At 42.8% G+C, this 20,433-nt stretch overlaps 1 protein-coding gene and 1 long non-coding RNA gene across 4 annotated transcripts in view; one reads left to right on the top strand and one right to left on the bottom strand.

Annotated features, from left to right (window-relative positions):
* Positions 1-20,321, top strand: part of LOC141052765 (uncharacterized) — a 31,223-nt gene extending 10,902 nt beyond the window's left edge. Inside the window, exon 2 of the long non-coding RNA XR_012220885.1 lies at positions 17,080-20,321. This is a non-coding gene — a long non-coding RNA (uncharacterized lncRNA). The remainder of the gene's footprint in view (positions 1-17,079) is intronic.
* Positions 16,805-20,433, bottom strand: part of LARS2 (leucyl-tRNA synthetase 2, mitochondrial) — a 537,549-nt gene continuing 533,920 nt past the window's right edge. For all 3 annotated transcript variants that reach the window (XM_073550070.1, XM_073550069.1, XM_073550068.1), the window contains exons 19-21: positions 18,725-18,836; positions 17,567-17,694; positions 16,805-17,468 (exon numbers count right to left, since the gene is read on the bottom strand). In XM_073550070.1, coding sequence (XP_073406171.1) covers positions 17,289-17,468; positions 17,567-17,694; positions 18,725-18,836 — 420 coding nt within the window. In that variant the 3' untranslated portion in view covers positions 16,805-17,288. The remainder of the gene's footprint in view (positions 17,469-17,566; positions 17,695-18,724; positions 18,837-20,433) is intronic.

Below are 20,433 nucleotides of genomic sequence, written 5' to 3' on the forward strand. Positions count from 1 at the left end.
AAACAGCCTCCGGAGACCAATTTAACACATCAGCACCCTTTTTAGTCAAATCAGTCAATGGCTTGGCAATACTAGAAAATTTTGCTATAAATTTCCGATAAAAATTAGCAAATCCCAAAAACTTCTGGAGGGCCTTCAAAGAAGTGGGCTGAACCCAATCGTGAATGGCCTGTACCTTGGCCGGGTCCATTTCAATAGTTGACGGGGACAAAATAAATCCCAAAAAAGAAATCCTCTGTACTCCAAAAAGGCATTTCGATCCTTTGACATACAGGGAATTCTCCCTCAAGATCCGGAACACAGTCCGAATATGTTCCACATGAGAATCCCAATCCTTGGAGAAGATCAAAATATCATCCAGATAGATAATCAAAAATTTATCGACAAAATCTCGGAAAATATCGTTCATGAAGCACTGGAAGACAGAAGGGGCATTAGTGAGCCCAAAAGGCATCACCAGGTACTCAAAATGTCCCTCCGGAGTATTAAACGCCATCTTCCATTCATCCCCATGCTTAATGCGAATAAGATTATACGCCCCCCTGAGGTCAAGCTTGGTAAACCAGCAAGCACCTTTAACTCTGGAGAATAGATCAGAAATCAGGGGTAACGGATACTGATATTTAACAGTAATTTTGTTGAGGGCAAGATAATCAATACAAGGTCTTAATGATCCATCCTTTTTGGCTACAAAAAAAAAAAACGGCACCTAAGGGTGACGAGGATGGTCTAATATGACCCTTCTCCAACGCCTCCTTAATATAGGATCGCATAGCCTCGTGCTCGGGTACAGATAAATTGAAGAGCCGACCCTTGGGAAATTTACACCCCGGGCTCAGTTCAATTGCACAGTCATAAATCCTATGAGGAGGCAGAGACGCAGACCCATTCTCACTAAATACATCATAAAAGTCCGCCAAATAATCAGGAACATCATGCGACTGAGGAGAGGTGGAAAACACCGGAGCCTCACTAAAGGCACACCGACAACCCCAACTCACCACAGACACAGATTTCCAATCCAAAACTGGATTATGAATCTGTAACCAGGGAAACCCCAGAACAATAGTATCATGCAGATTATGCAACACCAAAAATCTGCTATTTTCTTGATGGTCTGGGGCGACCGGCATTACCACCTGGGTCCAAAACTGGGGTTTATTTTTAGCTAAAGGAGTAGCATCAATCCCCCTCAAAGGGATAGGCGTCTGCAGAGGTGTCAACGGAAATCCACAACGTTTAGCAAAATCCAAGTCCATTAGGTTTAGGGCTGCTCCCGAATCCACAAAAGCCTTGGTGGAAAATGTGGACAGGGAGCAGATCAGAGTAATAGCCAGAAGAAACTTAGATTGAACACCCCCAACAGAAAACGTGTGTGCAAAGCGTTTCTCTCGTTTAGGACAGACAGAAATAATATGCGAGGCATCTCCACAGAAAAAACACAACTTATTACGCCTTCTGAACTCCTGACGCTGCTCTCTGGAAAAAACTCTATCACATTGCATAGGTTCAGACATTTGTTCAACAGGTGGCAACACCTGTCGTGCAGCTTTGCGTTCGCGCAAACGCTGATCAACCTGAATGGCTAATGACATGGAATCGTCAAGACCAGAGGGAACAGGAAATTCCACCATAGTATCTTTTACGGCTTCTGACAACCCCTTCCGAAAGAGAGCAGCCAAGGCATTATCATTCCAGGTAGTAAGTACTGCCCACTTTCGGAATTTTTGACAGTACAATTCTGCAGAAACACGACCCTGGCTCAATGCCAGCAGGGTCTTTTCAGCCTGATCAATGGCATTAGGTTCGTCATACAACAACCCCAAAGCTTGAAAGAATGCGTTCACATTAGTAAGAATAGGATCATCTGGTTTCAAAGAAAACGCCCAATCCTGGGGATCGCCACGCAGCAAATGACAATTTTAACCTGCTGCGCGGAGCTCCCTGACGAGTTAGGCTTCAAGGCAAAAAATAATTTACAATTATTTTTGAAATTCAAAAATTTAGACCGATCCCCAAAAAATACATCAGGTGTAGGAATCTTTGGTTCAGCAGCATGTGAATGAGCAAGGTAGGCGGAAATTCCCCGCACTTCGCAGCGAGCTGCTCCACACGATCAGACAATTGCTTTATCTCCATTGAGAGAAAAAAAAAAAAAAATTCCCCCTACGGCCTCAGAGATATAGAGGAAAAAATATACACACTTTTTTTTTTTTTTTTTTACAATTCTTTCCTGCTATTGAGTACCCTAGGATCTGCGGTATGGCGGGTGATTCTGTTATGAATGAGTAACCGTAGGAGGCAAAAGCAGAAATACAAGCTAAGTCCAGAAAACCAGAGAAGTTGGCAACTATCAGATTGCAGACCCCTGAACCTATCAACACAACTAGCAGTAGCCGTGGGGGGTTCCTACGATGCCCTAGATCCCTCGATCACAGCCGGAGAATTACATAGGCCTAAAGAAAGAAAGGGGAAATCTAAACTGCCCCAGCGCAGACCCCAAAGCAATAGGCAGCCCCCAACATATAATGACGGTGAAGCAAGATGAAAATACTAACACAGACAGAAAGATAGACTGAGCAAAGACGGGGCCCAAAACTACCTAGATAGGAAAGGACAGGAAGGCTGCTGTCTACAATCTGCCAAAACCCTATCAAAGACATAAGCCAACAAGCTGATATGAAAAAGGCCCTGAAGCAGCTAGGCTTCAAAAACTAAATCAGCACTCAGGTATTTTCAGAAGACAGAGCTAAATGAATTCAGCAGGGAATGGCAGAAATCCAGAAAAACAAAGCAAGACAAAGACAAAGCACAAATGCAAAAAGCCGAGCAGCAAACTTAGCTTTAGAGGAGCAGGAATTCAGACTGGTCTCCAAGGATCCCACAGAGAAATCACCCGAAGGGCAGCAGGGCGTCGGCAGCCTTATATCCAGTCAGTAACTCCACTCAGCCAGTCATCATCATCAGCCTCAGGTGTTTGATAATCAGGCTCACTACCTTTCTTTACCAGAAGAGGGAGTTCCTCGGGCCTCAGTAATGAAGGGGAAAATGAACTCACAACAGTCTCCCATGTGATGTATATACGCGCATAGCAGTCCCAGCATCTCCTGTGTGATGTATTTACAGCAGTCCCAGCGTCTCCCATGTGATGTATATACAGCAGTCACAGCATCTCCCATGTAATGTATATACAGCAGTCTCTGTGTCTCCTATGTGATATACAGTGGGGCAAAAAAGTATTTAGTCAGTCAGCAATAGTGCAAGTTCCACCACTTAAAAAGATGAGAGGCGTCTGTAATTTACATCATAGGTAGACCTCAACTATGGGAGACAAACTAAGAAAAAAAAATCCAGAAAATCACATTGTCTGGTTTTTTTTCATTTTATTTGCATATTATGGTGGAAAATAAGTATTTGGTCAGAAACAAGCAATCAAGATTTCTGGCTCTCACAGACCTGTAACTTCTTCTTTAAGAGTCTCCTCTTTCCTCCACTCATTACCTGTAGTAATGGCACCTGTTTAAACTTGTTATCAGTATAAAAAGACACCTGTGCACACCCTCAAACAGTCTGACTCCAAACTCCACTATGGTGAAGACCAAAGAGCTGTCAAAGGACACCAGAAACAAAATTGTAGCCCTGCACCAGGCTGGGAAGACTGAATCTGCAATAGTCAACCAGCTTGGAGTGAAGAAATCAACTGTGGGAGCAATAATTAGAAAATGGAAGATATACAAGACCACTGATAATCTCCCTCGATCTGGTGCTCCACGCAAAATCCCACCCCATGGGGTCAGAATGATCACAAGAACGGTGAGCAAAAATCCCAGAACCACGCGGGGGGACCTAGTGAATGAACTGCAGAGAGCTGGGACCAATTTAACAAGGTCTACCATAAGTAACACACTACGCCACCATGGACTCAGATCCTGCAGTGCCAGACGTGTCCCACTGCTTAAGCCTGTACATGTCCGGGCCCGTCTGAAGTTTGCTAGAGAGCATTTGGATGATCCAGAGGAGTTTTGGGAGAATGTCCTATGGTCTGATGAAACCAAACTGGAACTGTTTGGTAGAAACACAACTTGTCGTGTTTGGAGGAAAAAGAATACTGAGTTGCATCCATCAAACACCATACCTACTGTAAAGCATGGTGGTGGAAACATCATGCTTTGGGGCTGTTTCTCTGCAAAGGGGCCAGGACGACTGATCCGGTTACATGAAAGAATGAATGGGGCCATGTATCGTGAGATTTTGAGTGCAAACCTCCTTCCATCAGCAAGGGCATTGCAGATGAAACGTGGCTGGGTCTTTCAACATGACAATGATCCAAAGCACACCGCCAGGGCAACGAAGGAGTGGCTTCGTAAGAAGCATTTCAAGGTCCTGGAGTAGCCAGTCTCCAGATCTCAACCCTATAGAAAACCTTTGGAGGGAGTTGAAAGTCCGTGTTGCCAAGCAAAAAGCCAAAAACATCACTGCTCTAGAGGAGATCTGCATGGAGGAATGGGCCAACATACCAACAACAGTGTGTGGCAACCTTGTGAAGACTTACAGAAAACGTTTGACCTCTGTCATTGCCAACAAAGGATATATCACAAAGTATTGAGATGAAATTTTGTTTCTTACCAAATACTCATTTTCCACCATAATATGCAAATAAAATGAAAAAAAACCAGACAATGTGATTTTCTGGATTTTTTTTTCTCAGTTTGTCTCCCATAGTTGAGGTCTACCTATGATGTAAATTACAGACGCCTCTCATCTTTTTAAGTGGTGGAACTTGCACTATTGCTGACTGACTAAATACTTTTTTGCCCCACTGTATATACAGTTGTCTCATTGTCTTATATGTGATGTATATACAGCAGCCCCAGCATCTCCTATGTGGTGTATATACAGCTGTCTCAGCGTCCTATATGTGATGTATATACAGCTGTCTCAGTGTCTCCTATGTGATGTATATATACAGTAGTAGTCCCAGCGTCTCCTATGTGATGTATATGATTTACAAACTTTATTATGAAAAAAATTGACTGCTCTCCTGGCTGACACAAATGTGGAAAAGCAGCTGTGAGAAGCAACATGATCAGTATCACCTAACATCACAGATGCACCAAAGAGAAACAGCTCCAGCTGTCACATTAAGGGTGAGTTACCGTAATTAATTGTTTGACCAAATATACCGGGGTAATTTTCAAGGTTCCCCACCCCTGCTCTAGGGTATGAAGTAACTCGTCTTGTAGGATACGTCCATATAGCTCAGCATTGAGACCATCATTGATCCTGGTCAAGTATTCAATGCGTTTGGCTGTGTAACAATCCCATATCATCAGGGTTCCACCACTGAACTTGACAGTTCCTTCAATTTCTTTATCTGTTAGCCATTTTTTCCCTTGTTTCTTCCAAACCCATTTGCACTGATCAGTTCCTAGTCTACTGATTTTTGTCTCATCACTTCAAATCACCCTTAACCAATGATCTACTGTGCACTTTTCGTACTTTTTTTTGCAAATTCAAGCCAATGCTTCTTATGGGGACACTGAAGTCAAGGCTTCTTCACCTTTTTTCAGGTCACTATGCCAGACTTGTGTATACTGTACGAGTGTTGCACGGTGCTTACATGGACGTCTGTGATCTCACTGTCACAAAGCATACAAGCCACCTCCACTGTCTTTTTTGTTGCACCAGCACTGATAAACATTGCGATGGGAGGATTTGTTGATATTTTGCCTGGACATCCACCTTTTGACTTTTGAATGGATGGACATCTTTTCATATTCACCCAACTGTTGTGGCACTAACATGATGCAGTTTGGCAATTTTCTTGGCTGAGAGACTGCTGTCGATGAGCCAGATGATGCTGTTTCTCTTTTCTTGGGAAATCTTTTTCATGGTTGCTCCTCGATTAGAACCTTTCACTTAGAAATCAACTTAGTAACACACTGAGCTATTAGGAAATGTGAGAACAGGTTGTAAATTGTAGTGTTCAAGAAGAAAAAGTTTTTTCCACTACCAAGAGCAAAACAGTAACAAAACAGTGCACAGCAAGAATCTGCATAACTAATTATATGCTAAATAGTTGCAAGCATCGCAATAAAATTTATGTATGAGATAGCCAAGATGATTGTCTATTAAATGATGGTAGTCTCACGATAGAAGTAGTGGATAGTGAAATATGAAGCCTGAAAGTCAAAAGTTCAAAACATTGTTACCCTTTTGCTCGTCAGTGTACAACTCTCTACACTTTTCCCTATCTAGCTAATCCCTAAAAGTGTGTTTTTTTACTGTACTTCCTGTGATGTTTTGTTTCAAAGGAGGCAGAGATAGAATTTGTGTTGGCGCTGCACTCACATCTGCCAGAGCATCCATCACCCATGATCTAGAATATCTTCAGAGGGGGCAGCAATGGAACAAAACAGTAAGTGCAGCGCTACCCCCTGTGATGTGCTCTTCCAGGAATGGTGATGGAGGCTGGACGAAGTGAGTGCAGCACCCATCTTCTGTGATGTCATGTTGAAGACTCCTCTCAAACTAAATGTCGGAGGAAGAACAGTAATAAAAAAAACACGTTTAGTGATAGCTAGATAGGAAAAATGTAGGATATTGTGCAAAAAAGCAAATTACTAAAGTGGTTAGGGTGTAAGGATAGACCTGCGTTATGAGGCGCAGCGCCGCAGCTGAGCTCCGCCCCCAGCCACGCCTCCTCCGTTCAGCTCCTCCTATGGGCGCATGACGCTGCATGCGACCAGCGAACCCTATATTTAGCGTTGGGTACACTGGCCGTGCGCTGGTATGATTTTGCCGGCGCGTGCGCCCTTTTGGCACTGCGCCGGGCGCACAAAAATGCAACACGGTATGTTTGGCGCACGTCGGCGCAGCACCAAAAGGGTGCACGCACCGGCAAAATCATACCAGCGCACGGCCAGCGTACCCAACGCTTAATATAGGGTATGCTGGTCGCATGCAGCGTCATGGGAGGAGCTGACCGGAGGAGGCGTGGCCGGGGCGGAGCTTAGGGGCGGCCCTGCGCCGCGCCTCATACTGCAAGTCTGAAAGTAGCCATAGTTCACTGGGTGCAGCAGTTATGACACAATCAGAGTTCTTGGATGTAGCGTGAAGCAGAGCTCAAGAAAGCTGACCCTGCCCACACCAGGCTCTGTATGTATTAGTCTATTGACAGTAAGCTGTTTATCAGAGGAGGGGGTGTGGTCAGATCACTACTTGTGCGCACTGTGGTTATGGCAGTGATAATCTCCTAGTGATAAAACCTTCATTGTAAGTAACCAACAGCACATAGCCAAATAAGGGACACATCACTGAAATCTGTGTCTCATCCCCTACCTCAAGCTGTCCCCAGATTACAGTGCAGAAACCTGCTGACATATTCTCTGTAACCTGTTCTTTACCCATCTGCAAATAGTGTCTCTAGTCTTTGTTTCTGATGCATCAGTCTAATGTTGTTGTGTGGCACAGTATCAAATGCTTTAATAAAGTCCAGATAAATCACCTCAAACGCATGACCTATATCTAGATTTCCACTTACCGCCTTAGGGCGGTTTCACACGTCCAGATAATTCCGGTACCGGAGCTATCCGTGTCCGTGTGGATACGTAGGCCATCAGTGTGCTATCCGTATGTACCATCTGTGTGTGATCCGTATGCTGTCCGTGTATTGAAAAAATTGGTTTCAATGTTAACCCTATGACTCCTAAAAACGCACACGGACGCCATCCGTGTGCAGTACGTGTTTACACGGACCCATTGACTTGTATGGGTCCGTGTGATCCGTGCTGTTGCACAAAAACAGACATGTCAGCGTATTTTGCACATGGACACACAGTCCTTGAAAACACGCTGACATCTGCATAGACACATTCATTAGAATGTGTCTATGTGTGTCAGTGTCTCCGGTACGTGAGAAAACTGTCACTACACGTACGGGAGCCACTGACGTGTGAAACTAGCCTTATATAAACTCAGCATGTTGGTTAGAAATGACTTAACTTTCCTGAATCCTCACTGGTTGTCAGTTATACTACTCAGTGCTATATGCTTTTTGCATGTCTTATAAAAATTCCTTCAGTTATTTGCACTGATTCACCTCCTACCCTTTTAGAACATAAGTATTACATGAACCATCTTCCTATCTTGTGGCACTGACGCTGATATAGTAGAGTCTAAGAAGATGCGATACAGCAGTCTGTCAATTACTGATCTCAGCTCCCACAGTACCACTGGATGAATGCCAGCCACGTGTTGATCAAGATTTAATTTGTTCAGCCTCAGTCATTCTTCTTTATGTGTTAAGTTAGTGATATTGGGTGGCAAACCTTGATTATGGCTTTGCTCAATAACATCTGGCATGTGCATCTCACTAGTGAACAAGGATGAAAACTAAATGCTTAATATCTCAGTCTGTCCTGTAGAATTATTTACCGTTCTTCTTTTAGCGGGCCAATACTATTCAATTAGTTAGTATTGGGACTTATACTGTATATTCATAAAAAATGTGTATTTGAATGCTGTGCACAATTTGTTTTTCTGTAGCTACCTTGATTTTCTTTTCACATTTCCTATTGAATGCTAGTTCTGACCTCTTGGCCTTCAGAGTTGTAAATGCCTTTTGTTGTTGTCGTCTTATTGTACTTACTTCCCTTTTCAGTCATAAAGGTTTCTTTTTATTCATTTTTATATTAATCTTTTCATTAGTCTTCCTGTAATGAGAACATTTATGTTCAATATATGCACTAAAGACTTAAAAGGGAATAGTCTGTCACCAGGTTTTTGACACCTAGTCAGAGAGTAGCATAATGTAGAGAGACAGATATCAGTGATGTGTCACTTACTGGGCTGCTTTATCAGCAGGAGATTAACACTAGAGGATTAGTACATCTGCCGCCATGGAATCAGGATTTTTGCCCCTATATCATGATGCTCACCGATGGCGTTGCAAAAAAGTGGTGACAGATTTCCATTAATATTTTGCATGAAAGATTAATGCACCATAATGTTATTTCACATTAAGTATTTTCCTAATTTATGTCAGCAATTATCACTACAATTTTTAATTTGTAATTGTTTGGATATGTAAATATGTACCTTATTGAGTTATAACTTCTTGGGAAATTTCATGGAGCACTAAGAGACCAAAATATAAAACTGCTCTTTTATATTATCACTAATTTCTTGCCACTTAAGAGCTCAGACAAATTAGTACAAGTCGGATCTACATGTGAGGATTCTTGCTACCTTATCTGAGAGCAGCATGATGTAGGCAGAGAGACACTGAATCCAACGCTGCAGTCATTCTGATGCAATCAGTGCTTTATTTAGCAATGTAGCTGTCACGAGGCAGTAGGGAAAAAACAGGAGACGTGGAACCTGGGCCCCTTAACTGCCCCTCAGGCTAAGGAGGTGCCCTGACTTTCCTTTACTTGGGGGTACACTTAATGGTAGTGAGGCCCAAGTCCCCGACCTGTCCCTATCTCCTGTTTAGCCCTGAGCTAAACCCCAACCCCCTCCCCAGGTGAGACAAGGAAAAAAGTGTACTGCACCAATAACACAAAAGGAAAGATAAAACAGACACCACTGGGTTAAAGCAACTAAAAAACAAAACTTAGCTTGCTCTGCTGCAATGCTCCAGGACAGCAGAGGTAGCCACTTGACAACATTCAGCTGAAGCATCACTGCTCCTGATAGCTCCTCTCTTCAGCAGCATCACCACTGCTCCAGATAAATAGAACCCCCCCTGCACCAGGTAGGTCCAGTCTTCACCACGGTTGGTTTCCAAATGAACTGTATTACCAACAGTGATCTGCAGCACCAGGTGACCTTATAAAGGGAAGTGGGAGTAGTCACCACCTGCTGACTAACTAAACATGTAGTAACACCAGCGGCCACTGGGGGGGAGAAACCCAGCAGCAGACTAACTAAACTTGTAGTAACACCAGCGGCCACCGGAGGGAAAAACTAATATTAACCCCCGATGGCCTGAAAGGAAAAACATTTATATCAGAGAATCCAGACTCTGCACAGATCCAAAAATGGATTGTGACAGTAGCAGAGTTGAGAGAACTAACCCCACCCACACCAGGCTCTCCATTTACATTGTCTATAGACAGTGAGCTGCTTATCAGAAGAGGAGCAGAGTCAGACAAGTGCTAACACGCCAGCTAGTCACATTAATGATAAACACCAGGTGATAAAACCTTCAGTGTAAATAAACAGCAGCACACAGTCTGATGTGACCCATCATTGAATTTTGTGTTTTCACCCATACTTCATGCTGTCCTCAGATTACATAGTAAATCCTGCTGACAGATTCCCTTTAAGTCTCTCCATTTTAACTGTTCAATGAGGGTTCTTGCGTCTGAGCAGGAGATGCCACTGATGAGGGAGAATGATCTGGGTGCAGTGTATATACACCGTGAGCATTTCTGCTGCTCTTTGTCAGTCTAGATGTTATATTGATAGTATTAGATGATTCTTCTGTTTATTATGAAATTATGAAGCAGCGGAAGTAGGAGGATGCTCTCATAGTTTCTCTTCCACTTTCTTATCAGTGTGCCATTCTTGCTGATTCTGAGTGTATCTATCCCGGGATTCAGATTAACCCCTTAGAACAGGGGTGTGGAACCATTTTTCTGCCAGGGGCCATTTGGACATTCCTAACATCATTCACAGGGGCAATACAAAACTAGCAACAATCAAACATTTAATTATCTCATCCTAATGTGATGGCTGGAACTGCTTGTCTTTGATGTGTGATGTTAGGTGGTATTTATGAGTTTGTTACAACATCAAATGATGTGGCAACTGCTTTTCCAGGTTTGCGCATTTCTGGAGCACAGTCAATTCTTTGTGATAAGTTTTGTAACAAACTCACAGCAGTAAGTTGTACCACACACAGATGTATATTATACTATGCATGCTTTCTCACAGTGGGAAATTCATCACTGCTCACATTGCATTTGGAGAACTCAAGCAGAGGGAGGTCTGCAGTATTTATCACATAGGAGACACCAAGACTGCTGTGTATACATCACATAGGAGACACCAAGACTGTTGTGCATACAACACATAGGAAACACCAAGACTGCTGTGTGTACAACACATAGGAGACACAAAGACTGTTGTATACTGCTCAAAAAGATAAAGGGAACACTGTTCCATTTGCAACAGGCTGTTTGTGTACCCTTTATTTCTTTGAGCAGTATATATACAACACATAGGAGACACAGAAACTGCTGCATATATCACATAGGAGACGCCAGGGCTGGTGCACATACATTACTGGAGACACTAGGGGCTGGTGCATTTACAGCACAGGAGACTCTGCAGCTGCTATTTTCATCAGTGTGATGGCAATATAGAGCACACTCACTCCGTCCACAAAGAACATCCTGACACTGGTAAGTTTCAGGACATAATCCTTCGCTGCTTGCGTCAAAGCGTTCTGTAGTGAATGATGTGTGCACATGTCCACAGTGTAAAGGGGAATTGCAGGGGCTGGTGAAAAAGACATGTTCCACAACCCTGCCTTAGAAGCAGCTCTCTCTTTCTCTATCCTGTGTGAGGCAGTAACCGATGTTATATGTGATGGTTGCTACGTGTCCACCAGGATGTGCGAAGAAGCGTATGGAGGCCGGGGTAGTGCATTGCAGTCACAGGCATAGCTTAGCTGTGGCTGCAAGGCAGAATAGAAGTGTCAGTCTTGAGCAAGCTTTTTGTCCAAGGCAGATTTAAGAAAACGAGCCATGGGCTTTTATTTTTTAAATGCACTACACAGAATGGTATTGGGGCGGTCCATTTCCTTTCCCAGTCCCAGGTTTTCTATGTGGCCCACGGTCACAGGTTTGTTTGTAAAACATCCGGCAGGAGAGAGTTGGGTGTGTCAGTTTTGGTCTTGCAAGCAGGCAGAGCAGGAGGTGTATGCAGAGCTTAACCTGTGTGAGGCAACACAGGGCCAAGCGGAGCCAAAAGCCTGGCACGGCAGTGCAGTCGCCCATGGCAACAATGTACGGACTGTCTGTTTCCCGGCTGTGATCTGGAGGATCTGATTTACTGTCTGTTTGTGAGTACACCGTACATTAAAAGAGACTTTACTTTGAACTTTTCCTGGGTCACTGCCTCGTCACTGAACAGTGTGGATACCGCTGCTCTACACCTGGTAAAGTCTCCAAATCTCCCCTTAGCATAGCAATTAGTTTAAAAATAAAGTATAATCTTGGTGTGCAGTCTATTGAAATTATCTTAGGCCGGTTTCACATTTGCGGTTGAGTCCGCAGCGTTTGATGCGCATACATCCGCATGTGTCCTGCATACCTATTTTTAACATGGGCATGACATGCATAAAAAATGCATTATTGGCTATGGTAACGCAAGCATTTACATAAAAGACACGCTCATTGGGCGTGGCTTGTGTGAATTCGAAATTCGCCAGGAAATAGCATTTGCCTATTGTCCACAAACGCATGCATGCGTTTGCATACGTTTTTCCATGTGTTTATGATTGCGGACTATACGCTGCTGACTCAACCGCAAATGTGAACCTAGCCTTATCTAGTCGGAAGGTGGCGTATCATCCATGAAAAGTCAGGCTGCATCCACAGCAGTAATGACATCTCAGCATAAGCAAAATTAGGAAAGCAGGACACTTGGTTTGATGCCAGTTATATCCAGTGGATTTGGCTTGACTGTTCCTGGATTACCAGCCGGCCTCTCAGACTAGTCAAGGTAAATTAAATATGGTGCGGGCTGGAACACGCTGAATTCTATAACCGATAAATGACTATGCTAAGAGGATGTTTGCAGAATTACTAAGGGGCCGATACAGCGATGAAAATGTATTATATGAGTAAATCCTGATTACAGATCCTTTGTAGATTCTTACAAGCAGATTTCTCCTCTTCTAGCATAGCTGCAAAATGCTCATGGAAATCTATATGCGCCAGATCAAATAATATTCTGTAGAAAGTTATGGTAAAGCTACTAGAAGTGAGCATTTTAGATTAACACTGGGCCGAGTCGTATTCTACAGTAGTGTGACTCCGGCCTTACAGTGATAATACAAGTAGGTACATACAATATCTATAGCTGTCCTCCATAAGGTTTGGCTTCTTAAAATCACCGCACATTGTTCTAAACAAGCGTTTCTAATATGTTCAAACTAAGTGTCCTGTAGGGTTAAGGTACCTCAAAGAAGCAAATAGTCGTAAATGATAACAAATTAAGGCTATTCTCTTACTACCTCTGTTGGCTGTTCCATCAGAATTGACAGGAAGAATAGTGCACTTTTGTAATTAGCTTTATTATACACTTGACAAGTAAAAGGGTAACAATGCTTTGAACTTTTGACTTTCCTGCTCCATATCTTACTATCCAATACTGCTTCGAATGTGAGACTACCATCATTTTATAGACAATCATCTTGGCTATCTCATACATAAATTTGACTTGCAACTATTTAGCATATAATTAGTCATGCAGATTCTTGTCATGTGACTGCATTGTTACCGTTTTACTCCTAAAAATCTAAATTTTTATTTTTATTACCGTATTTTGCGGATTATATGACGCACCCCAAATTTTGAGGAGAAAAATAGGAATTTTTTTTTTTTTAATAAAATGGTGGTGCCTCTTATAATCCATGTGTCTTATTGCTTACTGGGGGTGGTGGCTATGGTGAAGTGGAATCCCAAGGTCGCTGCTGGAGGAGGCAAGAGTGGCGTGTTGCTGCAGGCCGCAGGCTGGGATGCGGGGGTGTTCCGATGTGCGCCGCTGCGAGTGAAAATGGCTGTGGTGGTCTCTGGTCCGGGAGGGCTCCACCGTCATTTTGTGAAAGCCAGGAGCCAGGGCGGTGCATGCTCCGATTGATCCTGGGAAAAGATCTCATTGCCGAATTCTCAATGTGAGCATGCGCCGCCCCGGTGGCTATTTTCCCGAAGGCCACCACATTGTAGTAATGGATATGCAGGGGGGCTCCGGGCTTTCACAAAATGCCAGCGGAGCGCCCCACACCACAGAACACCGCAGCCATTTTCTCTCGCAGCGGCGCACATCGGATCACCTCCTCATCCCAGCCTGCGACCTGCAGCAACGCGCCACTCTTTCCTCCTCCAGCTGCGACCAAGGGACACTGCTCCATCGCGGCCGGTAAGGTATATCCGCATTATAAGACGCATCCCCATTTCCCCCCCAAATTTGGCAGAAAAAAAGTGTGTCTTATAATCCGAAAAATATTGTGCCTGAATCCTGAATTGGGCATGCTCTTGATCAGTTTCAAGCATATATCAACCGAAATCTGAGCGCAGGTCTCTTCTACACATTCCCAAAGTTGGTGCATACTGATTGACTCACTTGGGTATATATACAATATTTTCTTCAACTCTACCCACAGGTTTTTCATTGGGCTGAGATCTGGGCACTACAGAGGCTAATTCAGCACCTCTGCTTCATTGTCATTGAACTATTTCTTGACATGTGCTTCAGGTTGTTGTCCTTTTCACATTCATAGTACTCGAGTGTACAAAGTAACTCAGCTTGTAGGATACTCTCATATAGATCAGCATTGAGGCCACCATCAAACCCAGTCAAGTATCTAACGCCTTTGGCTGTGAAACAACCCCATACATCATCCGGCTTCCTCTACTGAATTTGACAGTTTCTTCAATTTCTCAATCCGTTAGCCCCTCTTTCCCCTTGTTTCTGCCAGACCCATTTGCACCCATCAGAGCCTAGTTGACTTTCGTCTCATCGCTACAAATAACCCGTTTACAATTTTCTACTGTCCACTTTTCATATTTTTTTTTGCAAATTCGAGCCAACACTTATGATGATACTGAAGTTGAGGCTTCTTCACCTTTTCTTTGAGCCATTATTCCAAACTTGTATAACGTGCGTTGCAAGGTGCTTGCATCAACGTGTGTGATCTCACTATTACGAAGCATACGAGTCACCTCCAGTGCTGTGTTTGTCACGCCAGAACTGCTAGACTTTGTGATGAGCCAACTTGTTGACCATGATATTTTGCCTGGATGTCCACCTTTTGGCGTCTGGATGGATGGACTTCATTTCATATTTTATCAACCGTCATGGAACTCACATGATGCAGTTTGGACATTTTCTTGGCCGTGAGACACCGATCAATGAGTTGGATGACGCGGTTTCACTTTTATTGGGAAATCTTGTTCATGGCTGCTCCTCGATTACAACCAGTGACCTTTATCTTGGGAATCAACCTAATAACACAATGAGCTATTAGGGAATGTGAGAACAGGTTGTAATTTGTATAATGCAGGAAGAAAAAGGTTTTTCAACCACCAACAGCAAAACAGTAACAATGCAGTGACATGACAAGAATCGTATGCTAAATAATTGCAAGTCAATTTTATGTATGAGATGAGCCAAGATAATGGTCTATAAAATGATGGTAGACTCAAGTGTAATGCAGTAGTGGATGTTGAGATATGGAGCCTGAAAGTCAAAATTTCAAAACATCATTACAATTTTGCTTGTCAGGGTAAGTGCATATGATCAGTAAACACTGCGGGTTTGACTTTGTGTATTTATGCAGCGTCAAACCCGCAGCATTCAGCTGTTACAGCATTTTAAAAAATCCCATGCCCACTATGCATCCAGAGACCCCCGCGGAGACGGACATGCGACGCGTTTCTGCAGAAAGCAACATGTCAATTTCTCTTGTGGAGACACTAGTCTACGAAAGAGAAATTTCACCCATATAATGCATTGGACGTGGTGAATCCGTATGGTTCAGTGAACACATGGGGTTTCACCTGTGTTCAACAGACAACAGCGCTTTGACCACAGAGAACATGTGCTGAGTCCGAAGTGCTGCTACTTCCGGATCGTGGGCACCTAGCCTCAGTGTACATTAATAGCATTGGTGTTTGCTTACGTTTTGCCTTTGGAATTAAAGAGGATTAATTGCTATGCAGAGCATGTCATGCAATATTTTTTTCCACACATTTATATAGGACACCTTTCAACGGAGGGCACTTTAACTACCAACAGTGCAAACTGTCTGTATTCCTTCATTTGGCACCAAAATGAATCTTGACCACACAAGACCTCCTAATTAGAAATAAAAACTGCAGTCGGACACTTATACAGATATAAGGCTAGCCCCTTTATAGAAACGACAGACCAGTCCACTAAGTTGGGGTGGAAAGTGTCTAGACTAAGGAGATTAAGCCCTCATGGTACCTGTTGCCACTGTTGATGGAGGGTTCTTCCAGCATTAGGTCTCTCTCTCTACTGCCTGTCCTCCTGAAGCATGGCCATTTCTCCACTACTCTCCCGATAGTAAGCGGGTCTTTGCTTTACTATGTTAATTGTGGTGCCTGCAGCCCCTATTGCTCTGCGCCATAACAACATCCAGCAAACCACTTGATTTTTGAAAACGCATAGCGCATTTTTTTTGCTAGCTTACTTTAACAAATCTATGACACCCACCCTCGGTCTCTGGTAGGTTTCATTGCAGATGGTAGCAGCATGGTGGCTCAGTGGTTAGCACTGCAGCCTTGCAGCGCTGGAGACTTGGGTTCAAACCACACCAAGGACATCTGCAAGGAGTTTGTATGTTCTCCCCGTGTTTGCGTGGGTTTCCTCCCACGTCCCAAAGACATACTGATAGGGAATTTAGATTGTGAGCCCCATCGGGGACAGTGATGATAATGTGTGCAAACTGTAAAGCGCTGCGGAATATGTTAGCGCTATATAAGAATAAAGATTATTATTATGGTAAAGTGCTTTTGTACAAACTTATCATTCATTTTGTCTGCAGCCTTATTTATGCATTATTTTATTTTTATGATTCTAGTTATGTTACTTTGCATTGAATTACATCGTAGAAAAAAGTTCCGGTTATTCACATGATGTACAGACAATAACACATTTTGCAGCTATCGTCTCATGTGTGATTACATGTGATTATCAGTCGATGTTACAGCACTTTTTTCCAGTGGTTTGGTTCTACAATCATACAGAAATATAAATAGTTAATAATCATTCCTTGTACCTTTAATTTAAAAAGTACACCTTTCCTGTCTATCATTGCAGACTTTTACATTTGTAATAACGGGATTTGAAAAGATTCTCGTATTTAGCAGCTGAACCGTGTCTCGGAGAATCCGTGCATATCATCATGACCACGTAATGGCTGGATAAGCAGATGCCAAGGATCACGCTGGATCAGCGCAAATACCACGCTCACATTCCCAGTGTGTCCGCTGCGCCGGTGTGATGGGACTGGAGTGTCTTGGAAATCTTCATTCCTGCACAAGGAAGTTAACAAGAGCCGTCCGTGGGGAGAGAATCACCCGCTTGATAGTCCGGCCCTTAAGACAGTTAGAGCCGAGATCACTCTGCAGAACAAGGTCTTTCACCTTCTCAGCATCGCGGGATACTATGAATGGCATGACCACTGAGCCACAGCTTTTGTTATTGATCTGTAAAACATAATGTATGTATAAAAGCACAACAAAAAAAGATAAAAATCTATGAGATATATACGGGTCAGGGACGCTGTCCCTGCAGGAAGACTTACCAGGATGGAAACTTCTACTGTGTCAGGTTGGCTTAGATATTCTGGGTCAATAGTTGGCCAAGTCTGCAAAAGGACATCTTTGCTCCAGTTATACTGAGGGCACAGTTTATGAGCCACATGTCCCATGCCTAAAGAACAAAAAGACTGATTATATGGTTTACTGTTATTAGGATATCTATGATAGCCTTGAGGTTAGAACCTGGACCACCCACACCAAAAAAAAACAAAATATTTTTTTTATTCAAGGTTTGAGATTTTTATTAGATGGCGATATCAGCTGAAATAGCAGCCATACTCTCATTAGTATATTGCATTAAAGGGGTTAGTCACATTTTGGAACTTTTTTTTTCCTTAAATGCATGTATTTTGGGATAAAAATAATTTTTGCAATTTGGTTTTAGTTAAAAAATTTGCTGGATGCAGAATGAGTTAACTGAGAAGCTGTCAGTCAGCCCACTGTGAAGGTCTGATGGGGAATCTGTAGCTCTTAGCTTCTCTCAGCTGATTTATGACCAGATTAAAGGTGAATGTGCCGAGAAAGAAAGCCTGTAAAAGCCAAAATGTGCAACATTTTTGATGAAACCCAACTGCAAAAAAATGATTTTTATTAAACCATGAATTCCAGTAGTCAAAAAGTGGACAACCCATTTAAAGCACCAATCCAATGGTGTCTGTTTTTTTTTGTTTTATTTTCATTTCACTGCCAGAGTGGTATCACTAATGTCTGTTCCTTGCATGTAGTCGCATTCTTACCAGCTGCCATCTTCTGCCGTTCTCGGCACCAGTCTGGTTGTCTTCTGCTAGCGGTGAACTGCCGGCTCACTCCAATGTTTGCTGGATGAACAGAAACAAGTCACTCCTGAGTGTGAGTCTATGAGAGCCTCTTGTAGACTTACACTGAGAGCTTGTGACTATTACCTATGACTTCTGGTCAGTCAGGAGATGGCAGAATGGAACAGGAGTGGCCCTGAGAGCAGCAGAAGACTGCAGCTACTAAGTATTTTACTAGCGGCAGGGAACAGACATTAGTGATACCACTCGAGAAATAAAAAAAAAAATGTTTTTTTACACAAAAATGTCTAATCTTGATTACAATATTCAAGATTGCAATCTATATTATGCTAAGAATATGTATTTACTAGACTGTCCAGGATTTACCTTTCCATAACTCTGACGCCAAGTGTGGGGCCATGGGTGAAAGCATAATGATGAGGCTCGCTAATGCATCTTCAAACTCTCTGCTGTGCTGAACAACTCGGGGAGATGATTGCTGAGCGAAATGACAGAGGGGTCTTATTAGTCACACGCTTAAAGACGACTTTGCTGACAAATCTTTCCATTTATTACTTGCTTGAAGACACCCAGATCCATGATATTAGATGTATAAATGCAATACATTTACAGACTCTCCTTCCCACATCACTACTGCTTGTAAATTGGAGGAATATTATGCAGCTAATTAGTGTAATTAGAATGCACAGATTATACTGGAGCTTAAGAACAGAAGATTGGACTAAGGCCAGTTCCCCATGGGCATAATCTGGCCACATGTTAAAATTCAATATGATACCATGGTTCTTGGAATCAACTTAATGACTAAATATGACTCTTAGATCAAATTAGATTATAGCTTTTGTGATGGAAATAGTGACACTAGAGTGAAGCCCTATTACAGCCATGAGAAACTGGACTAAAACAAGACTTAAAGGAGTGTTCCCATGTTATTAAATTGCTTTATTTGGCTATACAGCAAGAAAATAATCAAGTATGCAATTGACTTGCTTTTTCTATCTGCTGTCATTCTCCTGTGTACAGTCTGTTTCCATGGAGCTCAGCCACTACAGCCTGGCCAAATGTGCACAGTAGTTACAATCCTAGACAGGAGTTAACTCCTGACATCCTAGTCACTTCTTTTAGCCCAGTGACTATCTGCTCACCTTCCTCCCTCTCAGCCCCTGATTGGGCTCTTACCACTCCTGCACAATCACAATCTCCCAGGGTTTGAAGTTATTCACATGAACTGGGAGCACCGCCTCGCCCCGCCAAGCAACAAACAAGGAGATTGCCTAGCTCTGAGCTGCTCACGAGACAACTTGAGAATAATTTAAGCGGCCGGAATAAAATCCTCAGTAATATAATGCCACAAATTCCAGGATTTCATTTCTCAACACTCCATATAGCACCTTACATTTATATTTCCAGTGGTTTTCCTTTTTTTTTTGCTTCTAATCTTCTGAAAAGTACAGTAATTATAGTTTGCTAGAAAATACAAATCAAGCTTGGCTTGATGTTGTCTGAGATGGGTCAGGAAATGAACGGTGAGGACAGAGCGTGCTGTAAAAAGATCTAATAAATGTGTGATATGGACCTTCTGTAATGCGATAAATGCCACCTAATGGTTGCCTTTATGTACAATATGTGCCAGGAACTCACCTGCCTAACTCCAGCCACAGTTTCTAATAAAGAAGCTTCATCCCCAACATCCTGTTCAGATCTCAGATTGATCCATAAGAAATCAGAGGCTGCATACAAATGAGACAGCCCACAGGCAATGTCTGCTCTATAAGACTGAGGCTCGATCTTGCTATGTCACAGATAATGGGAATTATACTGAACCCCTGTGGGTCACCTTGCCTCATTTGTAATATCACATTATTGAGGATATCACGTTGCACAGTACACAATGTTGAACAGATACCTGCTTGTTACCTAGAAAAAAGTTCTAGTCTTGGAAATAAATGTATTTTCATATTAACTCTATGAGGTCCGGCATATTTTCTTGTAAGATAAATGTTCAATTTTTTTTTTACACTGAAAAAATTTGTATATTGTACTTACGGTAACTAGTGATGAGCGAACGTGCTTGG

This window comes from Dendrobates tinctorius, unplaced genomic scaffold, assembly GCF_039654945.1.
Source record: "Dendrobates tinctorius isolate UK_male_01 unplaced genomic scaffold, ASM3965494v1 ptg000162l, whole genome shotgun sequence".
Classification (NCBI taxonomy): Eukaryota; Metazoa; Chordata; class Amphibia; order Anura; family Dendrobatidae; genus Dendrobates; species Dendrobates tinctorius.